General features: G+C 34.8%; 1 protein-coding gene across 14 annotated transcripts in view; it reads left to right on the forward strand.

Moving 5' to 3' along the window:
* PDS5B (PDS5 cohesin associated factor B) overlaps nt 1–20,098 on the forward strand; it is a 189,252-nt gene that overhangs the window by 108,425 nt on the left and 60,729 nt on the right. For 13 of the 14 annotated variants that reach the window (XM_016925149.4, XM_016925151.4, XM_016925155.4 and 10 more), the window contains 5 exons: nt 2,002–2,050; nt 4,885–5,024; nt 6,482–6,597; nt 12,090–12,195; nt 15,098–15,258. In XM_016925149.4, the coding sequence (XP_016780638.2) occupies nt 2,002–2,050; nt 4,885–5,024; nt 6,482–6,597; nt 12,090–12,195; nt 15,098–15,258 (572 nt within the window). Of the gene's footprint in view, nt 1–2,001; nt 2,051–4,884; nt 5,025–6,481; nt 6,598–12,041; nt 12,196–15,097; nt 15,259–20,098 lie in introns of all 14 variants that reach the window. The other variant, XR_010150640.1, reaches the window with a different exon arrangement.

Here is a 20,098-nt window from a genome sequence, read left to right on the forward strand (position 1 = left end):
ATGCTGTATGTAGACATGTAAAAGGCATAATTCATCTAAAAAGCAGTGCGCCTGGTCATTTTAAATTGCCTTCAGGGAAAACAAGAGTATTCTTTTTTCTTTTTCAGTTTAGAGTGCTTTTTCTCAATCTCCCTTCCACACATACACTTCATAGGACAGAGGTCAATGGAGCAGTGTTGTTTTCATCTAAGGGGTGAAAACTTTCACCTTTTCCCTAGGCATAAATCCACCAATTGCTCTACAAATCAAAAAACTCACACCATTTGTCTGAGTGGTTTATAGTGACCCTCTCACTATTTTTTTAAACCTTCAGATCACTAGTAATAAGACATTTTGTACCACCTTTTTTGCCTAATTGAAGCTCACATTTGAGTAGTATTTTTGTTTTATAGGTTAACAATGACCTCTTTGTGTTTTATTGAACATAACCTTTTTTCTGTGATTATTGAGTATATCGAACCTGTTAAAATATGTTTTCCTTGAAAATAAATGACTTAAAACTAATTTAGTGATTTTGCTGTCCTTTTTCTTAAACCCTGTTAAATTAGTATGTTTTAGCCAATAAGCATGTTTCAGTTAGTGTCATAATGTAAGTTAGTGTGTTTTCATTAATAATCTCTGGATAAAGTGCCTCTCTTTGCTACTTGGAGCTCTGTATATTTACCTCCTTCTGGCCAGAGATGTAAGAGTGTTTATTAAAATTTTAAGATGTTCTTACTTACATGTATATAAAATTATTTGTGTTTAGGCATTATGGAAATCATAATAACATCCAGGTAGTATGTTAAGTATATAAATCATATGTTGAACAGCATGATCTGTGAGATTGTAATCAAATATAACTTTGTTTTTGATTCTCACTGTTCCTCTAAAATTTATGTATTTAGTTGGAGCTTCTTCATTTTGCCTGTTGTTAAAAATTGGGAGGGTCTTAGACTTTCCTGCTGAGTCATACATGAAATCACTAGATACAGTCTCAATTCAGCTAGAATGTTTTAGTTCTTTTCTGCAGTGTGGAATTTTCTTTTTGCTTGTCTTAAAATAATTACCCAGTTATCCACAGTAAAGATGGAGTTCTCATTCATGTGTGATGGTTTTGAAAAAGTAACAGAATGGAGGAGGATAGCCCAGCACCGCTTTGTTCCCCCCAAATAAAACAGCAACAATAGAAATCTTACATGTTTCTAGACAGCTGTTAGATGCTTTAAATTCCAAACAGTTGGGAATTAATTCTTGAACTTTATTACGCTTTAACTTTCAGTTCCTCTTAGCAAGCTCATTCTCAATAGGGATGGTCTTTTTGTGTATTTATTTGATTTATTGCTTTCAGTTCAATGTTTATTTAGCTCAGTACTTTAAATACACTTGCTCAATGACTTTTTTTGTTTCTGTTTTTTAAAATAACGCTACTCTGATGCAGTGAATAATTAGCACTCTAAGAAACGTCTTTTATACATGACTTTACATGCAGTAGTACATGAATGTATTACATATGGTATAATGTAATGAATTAATTCACTGAAATAACACTTCCCTGATGCAACCCGTAACTAACACTCTTAGAAACATCTTTTTTACGTGTCAGTCACATCTTAATTGTCTTTCTCCAGTGTCTTCCCCATAAGCTTCATGACCATGCCTTATAATTCTCAGGTCTAAACATTGTAGGAGTTTTCCCTGTTCTTTCAGCTCTAAAAAAAAAAAAAAAAAAAAACCCAAAATATGTACCTGTTACAAAATGTAGTGCAGCTGTCTGATTTCTGTTTGGAGGCTAACACAACAGGGTGAGGGAAGACATGATGAAAGTAGAGAAGGAGTTTACTTCTACCTCCTGTCCAGTTTATCTAGAGTTTAATAAAAATAGATGAAGAAGGTGACAGTAGTGGTAAGAGCATGAGTCTGCAGCATTTAGTGGGTTATGCTTGTCTAATTTTTTGCAGAGTATGATGAAGTTTTCTTGTCAGGGAATTTTAATTTTGCATTTTTTTGTGTGATTTACAGACAGATGCCAGTGTCAAGGCCATATTTTCAAAAGTGATGGTTATTACAAGTAAGTTATTTTAAAATCTGTATAAAATGTAATTTTTATTGGAACATTTTTTATAATTTTAAGTGTTTCATGCAGTTTTGTTATAGGCTATGATAATATAGGAATTTTAAATTTTCTTTAGTGTCTTACATGAGCTAGAGCTGGAGAAAGGATTTAGTACATAAATTTATTTTTAAGAGTTTATCGAAATCATCATGTAAACTTGTAAAAACTGAATCTGTGTTTGGTTTTGCTTGCTCTAATGTGACTAACTGAAGCTAATTCACTCCAAGGCAAAATATAAAGGATATACCTAATAACTACATACGTAACAGCTTCTTTGAAAAAATATTAATTTGCTTTTTTGCTTTAGGTGATGTTAAGTAAAATGGTATTTCATTTAACAGTAAATGCAAAAGGATTATGTGGAACATCTCCTTTGTTCAGTGGAAAAGTAGGGAAAAGTTGCTGTTTTTGCAGGTCATTTGCTTTTCCTCCCACCTCAGAGGTCACTGTGTATAGCAAATGGATAGAGGGATAATCAGAAACACCTGGAGGAATACTTCTGCTGAACTTCCACTTGGTGATAATGAAGAGATCTTAAGATGGATCTGAGACGCTAAATATTCCAAGATGTGTATGAAAGTAATGTTAAGACACCGAAGATAACAGTAAACCTAACTCACTGGTTTTTGGATTAAGTAATGGGAATATTAGAATGAGTAGAACTTTAAGACCAAAATGTTCTTCTGTCCTGGGAAAACTACTTTCCAGTCCCCTGGGTAACTTGCTAAAGCCAGTTGTTTTGTGCTAGTCCTTTTAAAAAAAAATTAATTTGATGTTTAGAGGTGAGATCTTGCTCTTTTGCCCAGGGCTGGAGTGCGGTGGCACAATCATAACTCAAAGCTATCTTGACCTCCTGGGCTCAAGCCATCCTCCTACCTCAGCCTCCTGAGTAGTTGGGACTCCATGCATGTATTAACACACCCAGCTAATTTAAAAAATATATTTTTTAAGAGACTAGGTCTTCCTATGTTGCCCAGGCTAGTGCTGAACTGCTGGCCTCAAGTGCTGGGATTACAGGTGTGAGCCACGGTGCCTGGCCTATCACCTTTTTATAGTTTGGCTATGGATACTGTCTCCTAAAAGAGATCATTCCCTAAGTTCTTTTTTTTTTTTTTTTCCCTATCAGTTTTCTTCCAGTGAGTTCAATATTTCCCAGATTCTGTTTTCAAGGAATGCTGGTATCCTGCAGTTGTTAATAGTATTGTGAGAAAAAGGAGTTTCATTGTCATATATGTTTATAGAATGCTAAATTGAAAGAGTTTTCTTTATCCCTTCTTTTCCCTCCCCCCTTTGGCTTTTTTTTTCTGAAATAATAGGCCTTATTGTAGCCTTTATTATGATGCCCATCCATTATGAAGGGCCTGTAAAATAACACTTTCCAAAATTATTTGAAAAAATACCTTTTCCTGAACACTGTTAAACTCCACTGAACTACTAGTGGTCTTTGGAACACAGATTGCGAAGTGCTGCACTAGCAGTTTTCCAGCTTGCCCTCAGGTGCTTATTATGTAAACTTACAAAAACATTCCATTTATCTTCTATAAGTGATCATGTTTATCTGTTGTACTATAATGTGGTTCTCTTTCCTTGCAGATTTTTTTCTATTACAGAAACAGGAAAAGGTCATACAGAAGTATTTAGGAGGATTAATATATTTTTAGATTCTTAACTATATTAAGTCATTTAAATATCTCACCAAGACATAAAATGGGATTTCAGAATTGTATGTGAACTTGAAGACTACATTTACTATATTCATATTTTGGGGTTCACTCGAATTTCTACTACTATTTCGATAGTCCACAGAGTTCTCTCTTTTTTTTTTTTTTTTTTTTTGAGACAGTCTCACTCTGTCGCCTAGGCTGGAGTGCAGTGGCGAGATCTCAGCTCACTGCAACCTCCGCCTCCCGGGTTCAAGCAGTTCTCTGCCTCAGCCTCCCGAGTAGCTGGGATTACAGTCATCTGCCACCACGCCAGGCTAATTTTTGTATTCTTTTAGTAGAGACAGGGTTTCACCATCTTGGCCAGGGTGGTCTTGAACTCCTGACCTCGTGATCCTCCTGCCTCGGCCTCACAAAGTGCCAAAGTTCCATTTTACAATTTCTGTTATTGGAGATGCTATATTCTAGTCTGGCTCTCTGCAATAGTTAAGAAGCCAGGAAAAAAAGATACCACAGTCAACGTTTTATTAGCTTTCATAAGTATTTTGATACATAGACACATTAGCAGAATAGTATAAAAATCATTTTTGATTCTACAAAGACTCATTCTTTCCCATGCAGTAATGACTTACCCAGCAGTAACACCTGGATAGGTTGCTCAGTATATATCACTGCTAGATAGCATGCGTGTATATGTAAACTCTCTGGGTTGGTTTAACAATAAACAGGGAAATACAGGAAAATAGTTCTTAAAGGTAAAACTTAGTGATTAATCTCTTAAATTATAAGAGAGCAATGTATGCAACAAGCTCAAGGGGACAGTAATAAAATTGGCATTATTCAGGTTGACATTTGATGCCTTTAAATATTACAAGGAATTACTTAGAAGTAGCCATTTTAGACTTTCCTTGCATATATGTCCCTTCACAATGCTCCTGTTTTATATTTCTAGAAAATATATTTTTATGTGTGAAAATTGACTGTTGAAGGTGTTTCACAATTTATTGTTAAACTAAACAATTTGTATGTAAGGATTTTAAGGCAATAAAAGGAATGAAAAATATTGACCTATTATTATTTTAAGAATTAAAAAAAATTGATTTTAATTGAACTTTAATTTATTTTAAGGAAATTTACCTGATCCTGGTAAGGCTCAGGATTTCATGAAGAAATTCACACAGGTGTTAGAAGATGATGAGAAAATAAGAAAGCAGTTAGAAGTACTTGTTAGTCCAACATGCTCCTGCAAGCAGGCTGAAGGTTGTGTGGTAAGGAGAGAAAAGAGCTGATGTTTGAAAAAGCCCCCAAATCTTCTTTATTGTCTCTCTCTTTTATAAAAGTAATTTATATTCATTATATTAAATTTGAAAAATGTCACATAAATAACAATGCAGATAAACTATAATTTCTCTATAGAGACAATTGTTAATATTGTGGTGTATGTCCTTCTAAAATGAGATATTATACATACAGTTTTGTACATTTTACTTTTTCATTAATTAGTCTTTTACAGTATTTAATAGCTCCATAGCATACCACTGAATACATGTACTATAATTTGTTGAGTAGTCCACTAAGTTACACATTTAGATTTTTTCCTACTTTTTGATTACTATGAAGAAGAATATAATTAATATTTTTACACAGTCTTGATTCTTTCTTTAGGATAAATTCTAAGAAGTACAATTGCATGGGCTAACAGCTCATTTTTAAAGCCTTTAATATGCTTTGGCAAATTGTTCTCCAGAACTGAATTAATTTTATGCTAATCACCAGTAATGAGAGTGACCATTTTCTCACACACAACAATATTGGTCAGCATCATTGCTGGAAACAAAACCCAAGTAAAAACAAAGAAAAACACAATTATTTTGATAGTATTTATATTTGTTAGTCGCTAGTCATCTGACCATTTTTTTCTCCTTGGGATTATTGGCCATTCATATTTCTTTTGTAAGTTGTGTTTATAATATTTGCCTATTTTTATAGAATGGTATTTATCTTACTGATTTGTGAGTTTGTCATATGGCATTTGCTAAGTTGCAGATAATTTTCTGTCAGTTTTAGTTTACCCTTTCTTTTTGTTTATTATGTTCTTTACATACCATAGTTTCTGTCTTTAGGTAAGTCAGTATTTTCCTCATGGTGTTCGGCTTTGCTGTCTTGCTTATGAAATCCTATTCTGTTATAAGTCAATGAAAATATTTATTGTTGTCAGTGATTCTTAATCTGTTACCTATGTACCTTCTGAAATGCTTTTTAGAGAAAGATGATTCTTGACTTCACCCCAGATCAACTAAATGAGAATCTTCAGAGTTAAATACAGGAATCTATAGTTTTAACAAGCTCTTCTGATAATTTTACTTCCTCAAGTTTGTGCATCCAGTGACTCTTGGTTTTATTCATTTGTATTTTTATTCTTTTGGAATATTTTTGATGTAATATATGAGACAGGGACCTTACTTTGTTTTTATTCCAAATGTCTATCCAGTTATTTCAATACAGTGTATTGACTAGTCTACCTTTTCCCTGATTACTTGAAATATTACCTTTTTCATATGCTAAATCCTTAATTCAGTCTTTTTTTCTGGGCTTGTTCAATTCTTACAGTTTGTTTATTCCAGCGTCAGTACTACATGGTTTTAATTATTGTTGGTTCTTAATATTTTAACATAATGATTTGTTTAAATGTACTTTTGTAATACTGAAATAATCTGTATTACAGCGTGAAATAACTAAGAAGTTGGGCAACCCCAAACAGCCTACAAATCCTTTCCTGGAAATGATCAAGTTTCTCTTGGAGAGGATAGCACCTGTGCACATAGATACCGAATCTATCAGGTATTTGTATATAAAATACTAAGTTCTCATTGCTGTTCATTAATGTGTACATTCAGGAATCAGTCATTGTTGAGTGCCTGCTATATCTAGCTACACATCTGTGTGTATTGTGTACTCCTCTGTATATACTCCTCTGCATATACCTGTATTTGTATATGCACACACACACACACACAGACACACACACATATATATATATATACACTCATCTGTACCTGTATATTTGTTGTTATTCTTGTTAATTATCTTAATTTTAAGGATTGGTTCAAATTGTGTGAGAAATTGTCAATCTAAGCCTAATTTTATCTGTTAACAGTATACCAGACACTCTTTGTTTTTGTTAACTTGTATAGTTTAGGTAATATAAATAAATTTTATTTATACCCTTGGGAAACTAGGTGAATCTGTTGCAAAGGAACAAATGATACATTTTCACAGATAATTTGAGAACTGAAAATGTTGTTTTTTAAAACAACTCTCATTTAAAGTTTCAGCTTTGATACTACCTGTGAGAAGTTGGAAACTTATTTCTTTTTATCTCTGCATTCCCTTTTGTGAAATGTGGGAAGAGGTGTTTTTTTATTTTTAAACTTTCCCTAAAATGTTTTCCTCTGGTTGAAAAAATAAAGTACTTATACAATATATATAACGCATACTGATTTACTAGTTAGTCATCAGTAGTGTTCTTTGAGGGGTATATATTATAATCTAAAATAAATAATACTAATGATTTTTTCATCTTATGCTCAAACCCTGTTGGAGATGTTTTGTTGGGGAAGGCATTGGGCGTAGCTTTTGGTCATTGACCCCTTACAAATAGAGAGACCCTACTTTGGTTACCTGTCAGTCACTTTGGACTCCTCTTTTATCAGTTTTCATTTGAAGAGGTAGTTCTGAGGTTTAAAAAGCAAGACAAGAAGTAGAAGCCTCTATATTTGTAAGAGGAAGACTCTGAATCAGACAAATTTATTAAGTAAGTAATCCCATGCCTTCTCTATTCAAGGCAGTACTGTTTAGGTACTGGCAAAGCATAGTGTGCTGTTATACCTTCTGTCAGTAGTGGAATAAAGATTTCAAATCAGGAGATTATATTGTAGTTCAGTAAGATTATTGCAAATAGAGTTCACAGTATTGAAAGAGGATATCTCTAAGGGATAATATTTCACCTAAGAGGGGAGAATGGGTAAGATTCTGTTTTTATAGAAGTGCCATTCTTGCCATTGAGGTTAACATAAATTAAGCTAATTTGATAGTAAAGAAAAGGGATATTTAGAAAATGATTGCCATCTATTTATAGTGTAATGTGGCATCATATAAAACAGTTATGAGATGATCCTTAAAAAGCCAGATGGGGAGCAGATTGTGAAAGCCTTTAACATTGAGCTTCCTTTTACTTTATCTGTTGAGAACTATGGATGATTGAGATGATGGCTAGGAGGAGGGAAGTAGAAGAGATAGATTGCCAAGGTGTTTTAATTGTCTATGGCTAGTAGTGGAATGGAAAGGAGACAACGTATTTGAAGGAAATTTTAAAACAACAACCTAAAAAATTGCCAGCTTACTGGGTATGGGGAATAAAGGCAAGGAAGAACCAGAAATATTAGGATTCAAGTCCAAATGATGTGGAGAATAGTAGTACCTTGAAAAGAATGAAAGGAACTGTTTTTGAAGGAGGTGAGAGAGGATGTGCTTCCTACTTGTACATGACAAACAATTAAAAAAAAAAAGGCCTATCAAGTTTAATGTGAAACTATGAGAATGGATTAATCTGCTCAGATTGTATAGAAAGAAGTAAAAAGATCATAGACAGAACTTTGGAAATTTTTTTTACAGTAGAGAAATTGTAGAAATGTAAGAAGACCAGGTTATTGTAATGTTTTGAGTTAAGATGGAGGAGGTTTTCAGAAGTAAAGTGTATTGTGGACAAAGAGACTGAAAACCAGGAATAGATCTTGGCTTTAGGAATCAGAAGGTCATAGTGATCTAGAAGATATGTCAAAACATAAACAATAAGAACAAGTTGCAGTTAGTGCTTTATAATGTGCCTGGTGTTATTCTAAGAATTTATGTTTTAACTAACTTCTTTCTCCATGGATAGGAACTATTATTATTCCCATTTTACAGATAAAGAGCAGTAAATTGCACATAGGGTGAGTAACCTTCCCACTGCTGGAGTGTGGAAAACAGCATTTAAACCTAGGAAGTCTGTCTCTAGAGCCCACTTGGTTAACCACTACGCTGTACAGAAAGATTCTACTTTTAGTCCCCTATAGTAGTCAGTGAATGTCCATTTCATCTGACTCTTCCCAACAGTGGCTGTTAATCTTTTCAATATTTGTCATTTTATAGGTGAATGAAGAGATGTACCCTTTAAAAAATTTTTTTGTGTTTCAAATAGAAAAGTTGAGCAATTATTAGTAAGGTTGAACTTTTTTTTTATTTATGTCTTGGCTAATTTTATCCCTTTGGAGAATGCCTTTTATTTTTCCATAGGGACTCAGTGAAATTGTCTTTTTCTTATTGATTATAAGAATGCTTTATAAAATAAGGCTGTTCACCCAGTTGAATCACCTTTTAAATCTCTTCGCAATTAATAAATATTACATTGTATAATTAAATGTCAGTCATTTCCTTTGTGGTTTATTTCAGCCTTTGGTATCATATTAATAGCTCTGCTTTTTTACATTTAAATCTGTAATTAGTCTGGAATTTAGTGTAAGGTGGACATAGAGACTTAGTCTTTTTTTTTTTTTTGAGTAAGTCTCACTCTGTTGCCCAGGCTAGAGTGCAGTGGCTTGATCTCAGCTCACTGCAGCCTCCGCCTGCTGAGATCAAGCAATTCTCCTGCCTCAGCCTTACGAGTAACTGGGATTACAGGCATGTGCCAGCACATCCAGCTAATTTTTGTATTTTTAGTAGAAATGGGGTTTCACCGTGTTGCCCAGGCTTGTCTCGAACTCCTGGCCTCAACTGATCTGCCCGCCTTGGCCTCCCAAAGTGCTGGGATTACAGGCATGAGCCACTGTGCCCCGGCCTTGACCCAGTCCTTTTTACACTTGATCCTAGCCAAAAGGCTGAGAAGGGATGACCCAGTCTTTTTCAAAGGCACATGGTAGATAGTTGTATGAACTCCATTTACAGAAAAATTGATTCTCATTTGATTTGAGGTGTTCCTTTATTATAGCGTAAATTCTTACATGGTTTGGATCCTTGCTGGATTCCCTTTGGTTCTTTAGTCTTCTGAGGTTGTGATACATTAGAGGAAGTTCTTTCATCCCTCCTTCCATAAAATTTATTGGCTGTTCCTAAGCACTAATTAATTCTTCCATATGAGACTTAGTATGTACCTGTGGAATCTTGTCCCATACCAAATGACATAGAGATTCTGTACATTAGAACTTTTTAGTTATTTTTTTATATTTTGACTTGTTATTGTGAATAGATTTCCCCTCTCTGTTTTTTTAGGTAGTTTTTGCTGATACAGAAAAGTGCTATTGATTTTTGAGTGTTTTGTTTTACCCCACTGAATTCTTAGTATTTTAAAATAGTTTTTCAGTTGATTTTCTTTGATCTTTCAGGTAGGTGCTTTCCCATAGATTTTCGTATGCCTGGCTATTAGTAGTTCAGTTGTCCTTCCTCAGAAATCCCTTTCCTAATTACCCTGGCTATGGAACTTTTCTTCTTGTTGTGGCCTTTTTTTTGTAGTCCGTCTTGTTCTCTGATGATCTTTTTAATGTGTTTGTTAACTTATTTTTTACTTGCTTCACTTCACTGAGAGCTTCATACTCTCAGTCGTGGAAGAAAATGAGTTTACTTTTGGAAATGTGATAGTTTTCATTCCTGCGTATATCTAGGTTAAAAAATCTTGGGGCTACTGAAAATATGGAAAGGATTCAGATTGAAGATTTGTATTTGGAATAGTTGGAGATAAGAGAATAAGCTGATTAGGGAAAATGAGCAGAAAAAGAGAAAACACCCTCAGAAATACCAACTGTTAAAGAGATGATCAATTTAAGGGGACCCTATAATGGGGACAGATATATTTAACTCCTAACTTGACCTTAAATTTGAATATATAATATTTTTGTAGAAGCATATTTACTAAACATTTTAAGGAACATTGAATAATTGAGTTTTCTTGTATTTTGGTATGTTTTCTGTCTCTGGTGGTGTTTTTTATAAAAAGGACAAATACATACCCATCAGTATAAATGATTATTTTAGATAATTGTCAATGCATTACAAATGTTTATTTATATTTTTAGAGATAGGGTCTCACTCTGTCACCCAGGCTGGAGTGCAGTGGTGCATCATAGCTCACTGTAACCTTAAGCTACTGTGCTTAAGTGATCCTCCCAAATAGCTGGGACAACAGGCACACACTACCATGCCAGGCTAATTTTTTAAATTTTATGTAGAGACAGGGTCTCGTTATGTTGCTCAGGCTGGTCTTGAACTCCTGGCCTCAAGTGACCCTCCTTTTTCAGCCTCCTAAGTGGCTGTGTTTACAGGAGTGAGCCACTGTGCCTGGGTACAGATGTTTATTTTAAAATAACAAGCTTGGCCGGGCCTGGTGGCTCACATCTGTAATCCCAGCACTTTGAGAGGCAAAGGCGGGCAGATCACTTCAGGTCGGGAGTTTGAGACCAGCCTGACCAACATGGTGAAACCCCGACTCTACTAAAAATACAAAAATTAGCTGGGTTTGTTGGCGCGCACCTGTAATCCCAGCTACTTGGGAGGCTGAGGCAGGAGAATTGTTTGAACCCAGGAGGCGGAGGTTGCAGTGAACCGAGATCACGCCACTGCACTCCAGCCTGGGCGACAAAGTGAAACTTCGTCTCAAAAATAAATAAATAAATAAATAAATAAGTAAATAAATAAAATAACGTAAGCTTGTTTTTATTAGAAGAAAGCTTGAAAACATCATGTTTCCTTTTGATCTATTGTAGTTCCTTTTCTGATGTTCTAATGAGGTTTTATTGTATGTCTGTTACCTAGGATTCTTACACCTTTTAGGAGGAGGCCTAGGTATATTTCTGACTTTGACAGCTGTGCCTGACACACAGTAATATTTGGTAAATGGTTTGGAAGTGCTTAATGTTTCCTTTATCATTTTTTATTTCTGTGTATATTGTTCTACTTGCTGGACTAGTGATCAGTTTTAGATAATTAAAAATAATTTGTCATTTATGTGTTTGGGCTCAGACCTGCCATGGAAAAGATGATAAAGATATTGATAGCATTAATAAAGAGCAAATTGAATAACATTTTGACCTCATTTGAATGGGCAAGGGAAAAGAATTGTTTTTGAAAAGAAGCATCTGAAAATACTATAGTTGTTTTGCGGTAGTGTTAAAAACCAGCTATATCAAATTTGTATTTGGTTCGGATATGTATATATGTATGTGCACATATATGTAACACAGGATTATTTTTCTTAGACATTGCTGGTAACATTTGAAAAAATGACTTTTTGGGTCATATTTTAGTGCTCTTATTAAACAAGTGAACAAATCAATAGATGGAACAGCAGATGATGAAGATGAGGGTGTTCCAACTGATCAAGCCATCAGAGCAGGTCTTGAACTGCTTAAGGTAAGTATCTATTTAAAATTAAGTGCCTAATTAGATATCTGTTTAACATATACAGTTTATATTATTTGTTCTTGATGTTTTCTTCTTAAGTTTGTATAATCCAAAGTAAAATTTTCTCAGTTGGTTTAGATGATTTAGAAGTTGTATATTTATTCTTACATGTAATCTGATTATTTTGGGGTTTAAATGCTATAATCTAGCCTAGTACTAATTATATTAAAAGAGTGGAGTATAATTCAGGGTGTCATTAGTGAGCAAAGAAGGTACAACTCTACTGTAGAATGAGCCAAATTCTTTCTAAAACTCTTATTTTTTTTGTTTCATAAAATATTCTGTCTTTTACTGATTGTAAAAATATTAGTTCATTATTGACAACTTTAGAATATAAAAAATTATAAAAAACATAGGTTGATCATACATAAACATTAGTTTCTTTTGTTTCCTTTTAATCTTCAACAAATGCATAGTTGGGATCATTGAGATCAAACTGAATATACAATTTTGTATCCTTAACTATTTTCCCTTACTAAAGTATAAGCATTTTTCTCGGTGTTTTTCAAGAGTTTTTTTTTTTAAGAGTGTCTAAAGCAGATCTGGTTTTTGGCTGTCATTTAGTAGCTGTCTGCCTTTGACCACATTACTTGCCTCATTTCCTCATATGAAATCGAGATAATAATAAAGTACTTGTCTTGCAAAGGACGTTAAAGCTTGTACATGAATTTCTTAGCACCATGCCTAGCTCATAGTAAAAATAATAATAAACATTTTTGAAATGGTGATTAGCCCATATTTGGGGTATCATACTATCCTACCGAGGTAGGAGGCAGGACTGGACTCCAGAGGCGGAGCTCAGATACAGGACCAAATTGAGGACTAGCTAAAACAAGGGCGAGATAGAAGCAGCTTTCCAGAAGACACGCCCACCAATGTGCCTTGTCAGTTTACCATTGCTATGGCAATACCCTGGAGTTACTGTCCCTTTCCTTGGCAGTGACCTGATGACCCAAAAGCTACTCCCCCTTCCCTAGGAATTTCTGCATAAACTGCCCCTTAGTCTGTATATAATTAAAAGTAGGTATAAATATTACTGTAAAACTGCCCTGAGCTACAACTCTCTGCACCCTACCTATGGGGTAGTGCTGTTCTGCAGAAGCAGTCATAGAGGTGTATGTAACACCTCCGGAGCTGTAAGACTGCTGCTTCAGTAAAGCTATTTTCTTCTACCCTATCACTGGCTTGCCCTTGAATTCTTTCCTTGGCAAAGCCAAGAATCCTTGCGGGCTAATCCTCACTTTGGGACTCTCCTTTCTCTGTATCACTAGTATTTTCCTATTGTTGAATATTTTGATTTTTCTACTTTTATTCTTACAAACAACACTAAGGTGAATGTTTCTATGTAAGATCTCTTGGTAATATCTTATTTTTTAGAAAACTGGGAGAGCATTACTGAGTTAAAGAGAGTGACCACTTTCAAAATTCTTGGAGCAATATATATTTAAATTGCTGTACAGGGAAATTTTACCGATATATAATCCCATCAGTAGTATGTGAAGGTACCGGTCTTTTTAACCTTCAAAATATGGAATATAATACATTTTTAAAAGATTTGCGAATCTGATAAGCAAAAATAATGTTTTAATTTGCATATTTAATACTAGTGAGGTCCATATGTTAATCATTTGTGTTTTCCCTGTGGTCATTTTTATCCTTTGCTCATACATCTACTGACATCTCTATCTTTTGTTTTTTTTTTAACTGATTTAAATAAGCTTTTTATTTCCTTTGCTTTTTCCTGGGACATATTTGATATATGTACAAACATGTATTCTCTTATATGTAAATTATGAAGTGTAGTAAACAAGTGAATACAAGTGAAAAGTAAATAGAGTGTCAAATTAAATTGAATATTAAAAATACTGTTCAAGTTCCCTGAGTAGTCTTTTTTCTTGCCTACTTACATCCCCGTACCAGGTATCATTGTCCTGAATTTTGGATTTATTATTCTTTCAATATTCTTTATAGTTTTATCATCTGTGTATGTATCTTAAATAACATGTTGCTTATTTTGATTATTTTAGAAACTTATAAATGTGGCATTATACTTAGTATATTTTTCTGCTGTGTGCTGTTTTTTTTACATTCCACATTTGATTCCTTTTGTTTATTTTATGCTTTAAAAAACCCTATCTTGTACAGAGGGTTTTTGTTGTTTTTATTTTTTAAAATCTTAAACACAACCCATCTGAAATTTATTTTGAAAGTGTGTTGTGGGGGCAAGGGGTCTAATTTGATTTTCTCCCAATAGCTATTCAGTTTTCCCAGGACTATTTATTTTCTGTTGACTTCTTTGTAATCTCTTACAATTTATATAATCTAATTTTTTATATATTCTAGAGTCTACTTAACTGCCTTACATTTTCTGTTTCATGATTATTCTAATGTTCGTACCATTGTGATTTGGACATCGGAACTTTATAGACTTTTTTACTGTCTGGTCAGTCTAGTTTATTCTCTTCTTCTTCAGTCTCTGCTAATGATGTTTATCGAGAAGATGAGAGATGTTTTGTTAAATTCTCTCTTCATGTCCCCTTTTCTCCTCTCATTCCCCACCAAAAAACCTGAACAATAATCAAAATCTAAATTATTTTGATTAAAATTATATTAACATGTAATTTAATTTTGGAAGAAATTACTTCATTATATCATACAATCTTCCTACAGAGGAACATTTCTGTTACATAGTTGAGTATGTTTTAAATTTTATTTATAGTGCTCTCAGATTTTGGTCAACATAATTTTTTTAAATAGACTTTGATTTATAGTATTTCTAATATGTAATATTTTGGATTTGTATTATAAAGATAAAAAGTTTTACAAATCATTTTTATGATTCATTTTATAGGTACTCTCATTTACACATCCCATCTCATTTCATTCTGCTGAAACATTTGAATCATTACTGGCTTGTCTGAAAATGGATGATGAAAAAGTAGCAGAAGCTGCACTACAAATTTTCAAAAACACAGGAAGCAAAATTGAAGAGGATTTTCCACACATCAGATCGTGAGTTGAGTTTATTTTCAAAAATATTCTGGACATCAGAAACATAATTATTTCTTGATTTATGCAATAATTGGGAATCTTTCAAGTTTTTAGGAAAAACTGTCTAGGTTATCTTAAGTCTGTAATGTTCAGTTTAGATTCTCCTTTCCTGGGAGAAAGCGTTGATTGGTATTTTAGAAGATGCATGAGTGTGGGGGATAAACATGGCATGTCTTTCTGATGCATCAGTTAGATAGTCCCTGGTATATTATGGCATAGAATAAACAATTCATATGAATTTAAGGTATGATGGGAAGTTTCAAAGGAATTTCATCAGGACTATCCATAATATTCTTTAGTTTCCTCTGTGATTTAGGGCTGAAACAAAAAAAAAGTCAGAAGCAGTGCTTTAATTGACACAGGGAAGTCGAGAAGCATGGAATACTTACCTTAACAGCAGTGCAATTTTGTCTGTGTTCCAGTATTTCCCATAATTGCAAATTGAGCTGTTATCCTGGGATAATCATAGTTCAAGATTTTATAATCAGAAGAATAAATCTTCATTTCTTACATGGCACTGCTTACTTCTCTATGTATATCTCTTCTTCTAGTTCTTGGAGAGAAGATGGAATAGGTGGTTCTGATACTGGCGTAGTCATAGGTGGTTGCTTTCACCTCTACCTCATCACTTCTGGCTTACCCATTAGTCTGGTTAGTTGTGATTGGGGTACCATGCTTTTATATGGAGAAGAATTGCCTATGGGTCTTTTCCTTAGAAAGAGACTGGGAGTAAAGCTAGCTCGCAATTAGAGTTTCAGGTATAATTTTTGTTATTCCTTTCTGTTCATGTGTACTTTATTCTAGAAACTGCTGATAAATAGAACAAAGGCATTATTATTATTTTCTTTTTTTCTTTTTTTTTTGAGATGGAGCCTCACTGTGTTGCCCATGCTGGAGTGTAGTATGGTGTGATCTCAGCTCACTGCAACCTTCACCTCCCAGGTTCAAGCGATTCTCCTGCCTCAGCTTCCTGAGTAGCTGGGATTATAGGCACACGCCACCATGCCCGGCTAATTTTTTGTAGAGACGGGGTTTTGCCATGTTGGCCAGGTTGGTCTTGAACTCCTGACCTCAGGTGATACCACCTGCCCGCCTCAGCCTCCCAAAGTGCTGGGATTACAGACATGAGCCAGCGTGCCTGGCTGGCAATTATTTAAATGGTAATAGAAACCTACTAAAATTTTATAACAGTAGTCTCTTTGGCAAGAGTAAGAAACCTTATTGTTTGGAACTGACTTGAAGTCTTACTCTGTCACCCAGGTTAGAGTGCTGTGGCGCAATCTTGGCTCACTGCAGCTTCTGCCTCCCAGGTTCAAGCAATTCTCCTGCCTCAGCCTCCTGAGTAGCTGGAATTACAGGCCTGCACCACCACACCTGGCTAATTTTTGTATTTTTAATAGAGACAGGGCTTCACCATGTTGACCAGGCTGGGCTCCAACTCCTGGCCTCAAGTGATCTGCCCGCTTCCGCCTCCCAAAGTGCTGGGATTACAGGCATGAACCACCGCGCCTGGCCTTGACTTCTAATTTTTAAGTAATCCCAGAGCATAAGCTTCCCTTTGGATGGTGCTATGGCTCTCCTAGTCAGATCAGAGATGAGAGTTTGGTTGTATGTATGTGTATGTGTATGTGTGTATTTGTCGCACACACATATGTAGTACGTAGACATACCCACTCATTATGTATAAACTGTATATAACAGTATACCATTTGCTGAATGCCCACTTACTATACTGTCTCATTTAAACATTGTAACAATTCAGTGAAGTGCGGTTATTATCCTAGTTTTCCAAATGAGGAATCTAATGTTCAAGTGGTAAATGGACCCAGGTCATACAGCTAGCAAGTGACAGAGCCAGGATTTGAATTTAGGCCTGTTTGGCTCCAGTGCCTATGGTGCGATATCCATTACAGCAGTTTCTTTTCTAATTAGAGCATTGACAAAGTTCAAATTTGGCTTATTCCCTGGAGGTTTTATTATTTTCATTCTAGATTGTTTTTCCCTAGTAACTTTTATATTTTAAAGAAACATGGTTTGATATATTTGTAGAACCACAAGAACATGGTCAAAAGGTGGACATTTTAAAATGTACATGGAGCATTTTAAAATGTATTGCTTTAATATGGAACTGAAGTATTTAAAATATTTGATTTATATACTGAATATATTTCAGATACTTCTCATGAGGAGAATTAACTCAGCTGATACTGAATTCCTGCAGTGTGCACACACTGTTGTTGATGAAATAACTCATAATAATTTCTTCCAGGAGATAAACTATGTATGTAGATTTAATTTTTTAAATTATTAAATTGGGTGAGTTGATTTTGAGGAAAAATAATATAGTTAAGAGAATGTTGATTAAACTGTCTTCCCTTGAATTCGTCAAAATAATTAAAAAGAACCTAAAGAAAAATGTATCTAGGTAAAGCTACCACCAACTGGACCAGAATTGGCCATTAAGACTCTATTGAAAGTGAGAACACTGACAAGGGATATGTATTGGCAGTGTACTGTTAAGTGTCCTATTATTTGCTAATTTAGAGGGAGGATATTGCTATATGGACACACTGTAAGAGAAAGAAAGAAAACCTGATTTTAGCTGTACTAGGACTAAAGGAGAGGCTTTGTGGTCATAGTATTTTTCTTTAGGTCAACCTGTTTACCAGGAAGAGCAAAGTTTAGTGATGAGACTAAGGAAAATCATGAAGGAAATATCTTTTTACCAACTTTACGGGAACAGAAGAAAATTATACGCTTAACCCATTAAACAAAAAATGAAGATGAGTTATGGGGTTCCATAACGATGAGTTATATGAGTTCCATTGTGTCTCAGCTTGTCTCTCAGGAGTCTGACTCCCCTAAAAGTAGTTAGATGTGCCAAAACTGAGGATCCTGTCATAACATGTGATGTACCCATAGCTCAAGTGACTGGTTCTTATCCTTGTAAGAGTTTTAACAAATTTGGAGATAAATTACACAGAGAAAAAGGACTTACTACCTTTAGTCCTAACTCTCATTCCTATGCTACTTAGCCAGGTGATGAAGCAACTGTAGCCTGAGTTGGGAGCTTTGATGTTAATTTTTTAAAGAAGTGTTCAGTCATCCGGGAGATGCTAACTATACTTTTGTTTAAATAGCAAAGCCAGAGAGAATTTTTCTTACTCAAAGATGAATTAACAGAATACAGATAAGCAAGTTAACAAACACAAAACCTATGTAAATATCTTAGCATTCCAAAGTAACTGATAAGCAATATTTAAATAACTGTCTTAGTTATTTAAGCTGCCAAGGAAGGTAAACAGCAAATGACATGAGAGAAAAAAGATAACAAAAATGAAGTAATATATGAAAAAGAGCTAAGGATATTGACTATAGAATATAATTTAATATAAGTAGCAAGGAGCAGAATAAACAATGTGGAAGATGGAATCAGTAAGCTAGAGATTTGGCTTGAGGAAATCTGCATAGAATATGGAGAAATTGGAGAGAAAAAATGGAGTTAAAGGGAATGAATTGCAGATAGTGAAAAACCATAGTTGACATCTTTGGAGAAGACAGAATAATGGGAAATGGAAAATATTCAAGAAAATAATAATAAATTTGTTTTGAATGATTTAAAATATGAATCTGGAGGTGAAGACTCATTTTTGGAAAATATACTGGTGCAGTTTGCTAAATTTTCAGGGATTGCAAAAGTGATTTCACAGATATCAAGAAAAACTAGTTATATCGGGGAACCTGCCCCGATAATCACATAGGTTCTTTTCTATTTTTCCTAAGCGTCGGCCGGCTTGAGAAATAAAGGGACAGAGTACAAAAGAGAGAAATTTTAAAGCTGGGCATCCAGGGGAGACATCACACATTGGTAGGATCCGTGATGCCCCACAAGCCACAAAAACCAGCAAGTTTTTATTAGAGATTTTCAAAAGGGGAGGGAGTGTGTGAATAGGTGTGGGTGACAGACATCAAGTACTTAACAGGGTAATAGAATATCACAAGGCAAGTGGAGGCAGGATGAGATCACAGGACCACAGGACAGAGGCGAAACTAAAATTGCTAATGAAGTTTTGGGCACCATTGTCACTGATAACATCTAATCAGGAGACAGCGTTTTGAGATCAACCGGTCTGACCAAAATTTATTAGGCAGGAATTTCCTCTTCCTAATAAGCCTTACAGGACCACAGGACCGAAGCGAAATTAAAATTGCTAATGAAGTTTTGGGCACCATTGTCATTGATAACATCTTATCAGGAGACAGGGTTTTGAGATCAATCGGTCTGACCAAAATTTATTAGGCAGGAATTTCCTCTTCCTAATAAGCCTAGGAGCGCTATGGGAGACTGGAGTCTGTTTTAGCTCTGCAGCCTCAACCATAAGAGACAGGCGCACCTGGGGGGGCTGTTTATAAGCCTGTACCTCCAGGTGCGTATTCTCTTTCTCAGGGATGTTCCATGCTGAGAAAAAGAATTCAGCGATATTTCTCCCATTTGCTTTTGAAAGAAGAGAAATACGGCTCTGTTATGCCTGGCTCACTGGCGGTCAGAGTTTAAGGTTATCTCTCTTATTCCCTGAATGAGTGCTGTTATCCTGCTCTTTTTTCAAGGTGCCCACATTTCATGTTGCTCAAACACACATGCTATATAATTTGTGTAGTTAACGCAATTATCACATGGTCCTGAGGCGATATACATCCTCCTCAGCTGACAGGATTAAGAGATTAAAGTAAAGACAGGCATAGGAAATCACAAGAGTATTGATTGGGGAAGTGATAAGTGTCCATGAAATCTTTACAAATT

The sequence above is a fragment of the Pan troglodytes genome, chromosome 14 (genome assembly GCF_028858775.2).
Source record: "Pan troglodytes isolate AG18354 chromosome 14, NHGRI_mPanTro3-v2.0_pri, whole genome shotgun sequence".
In the NCBI taxonomy this organism is placed as follows: domain Eukaryota; kingdom Metazoa; phylum Chordata; class Mammalia; order Primates; family Hominidae; genus Pan; species Pan troglodytes.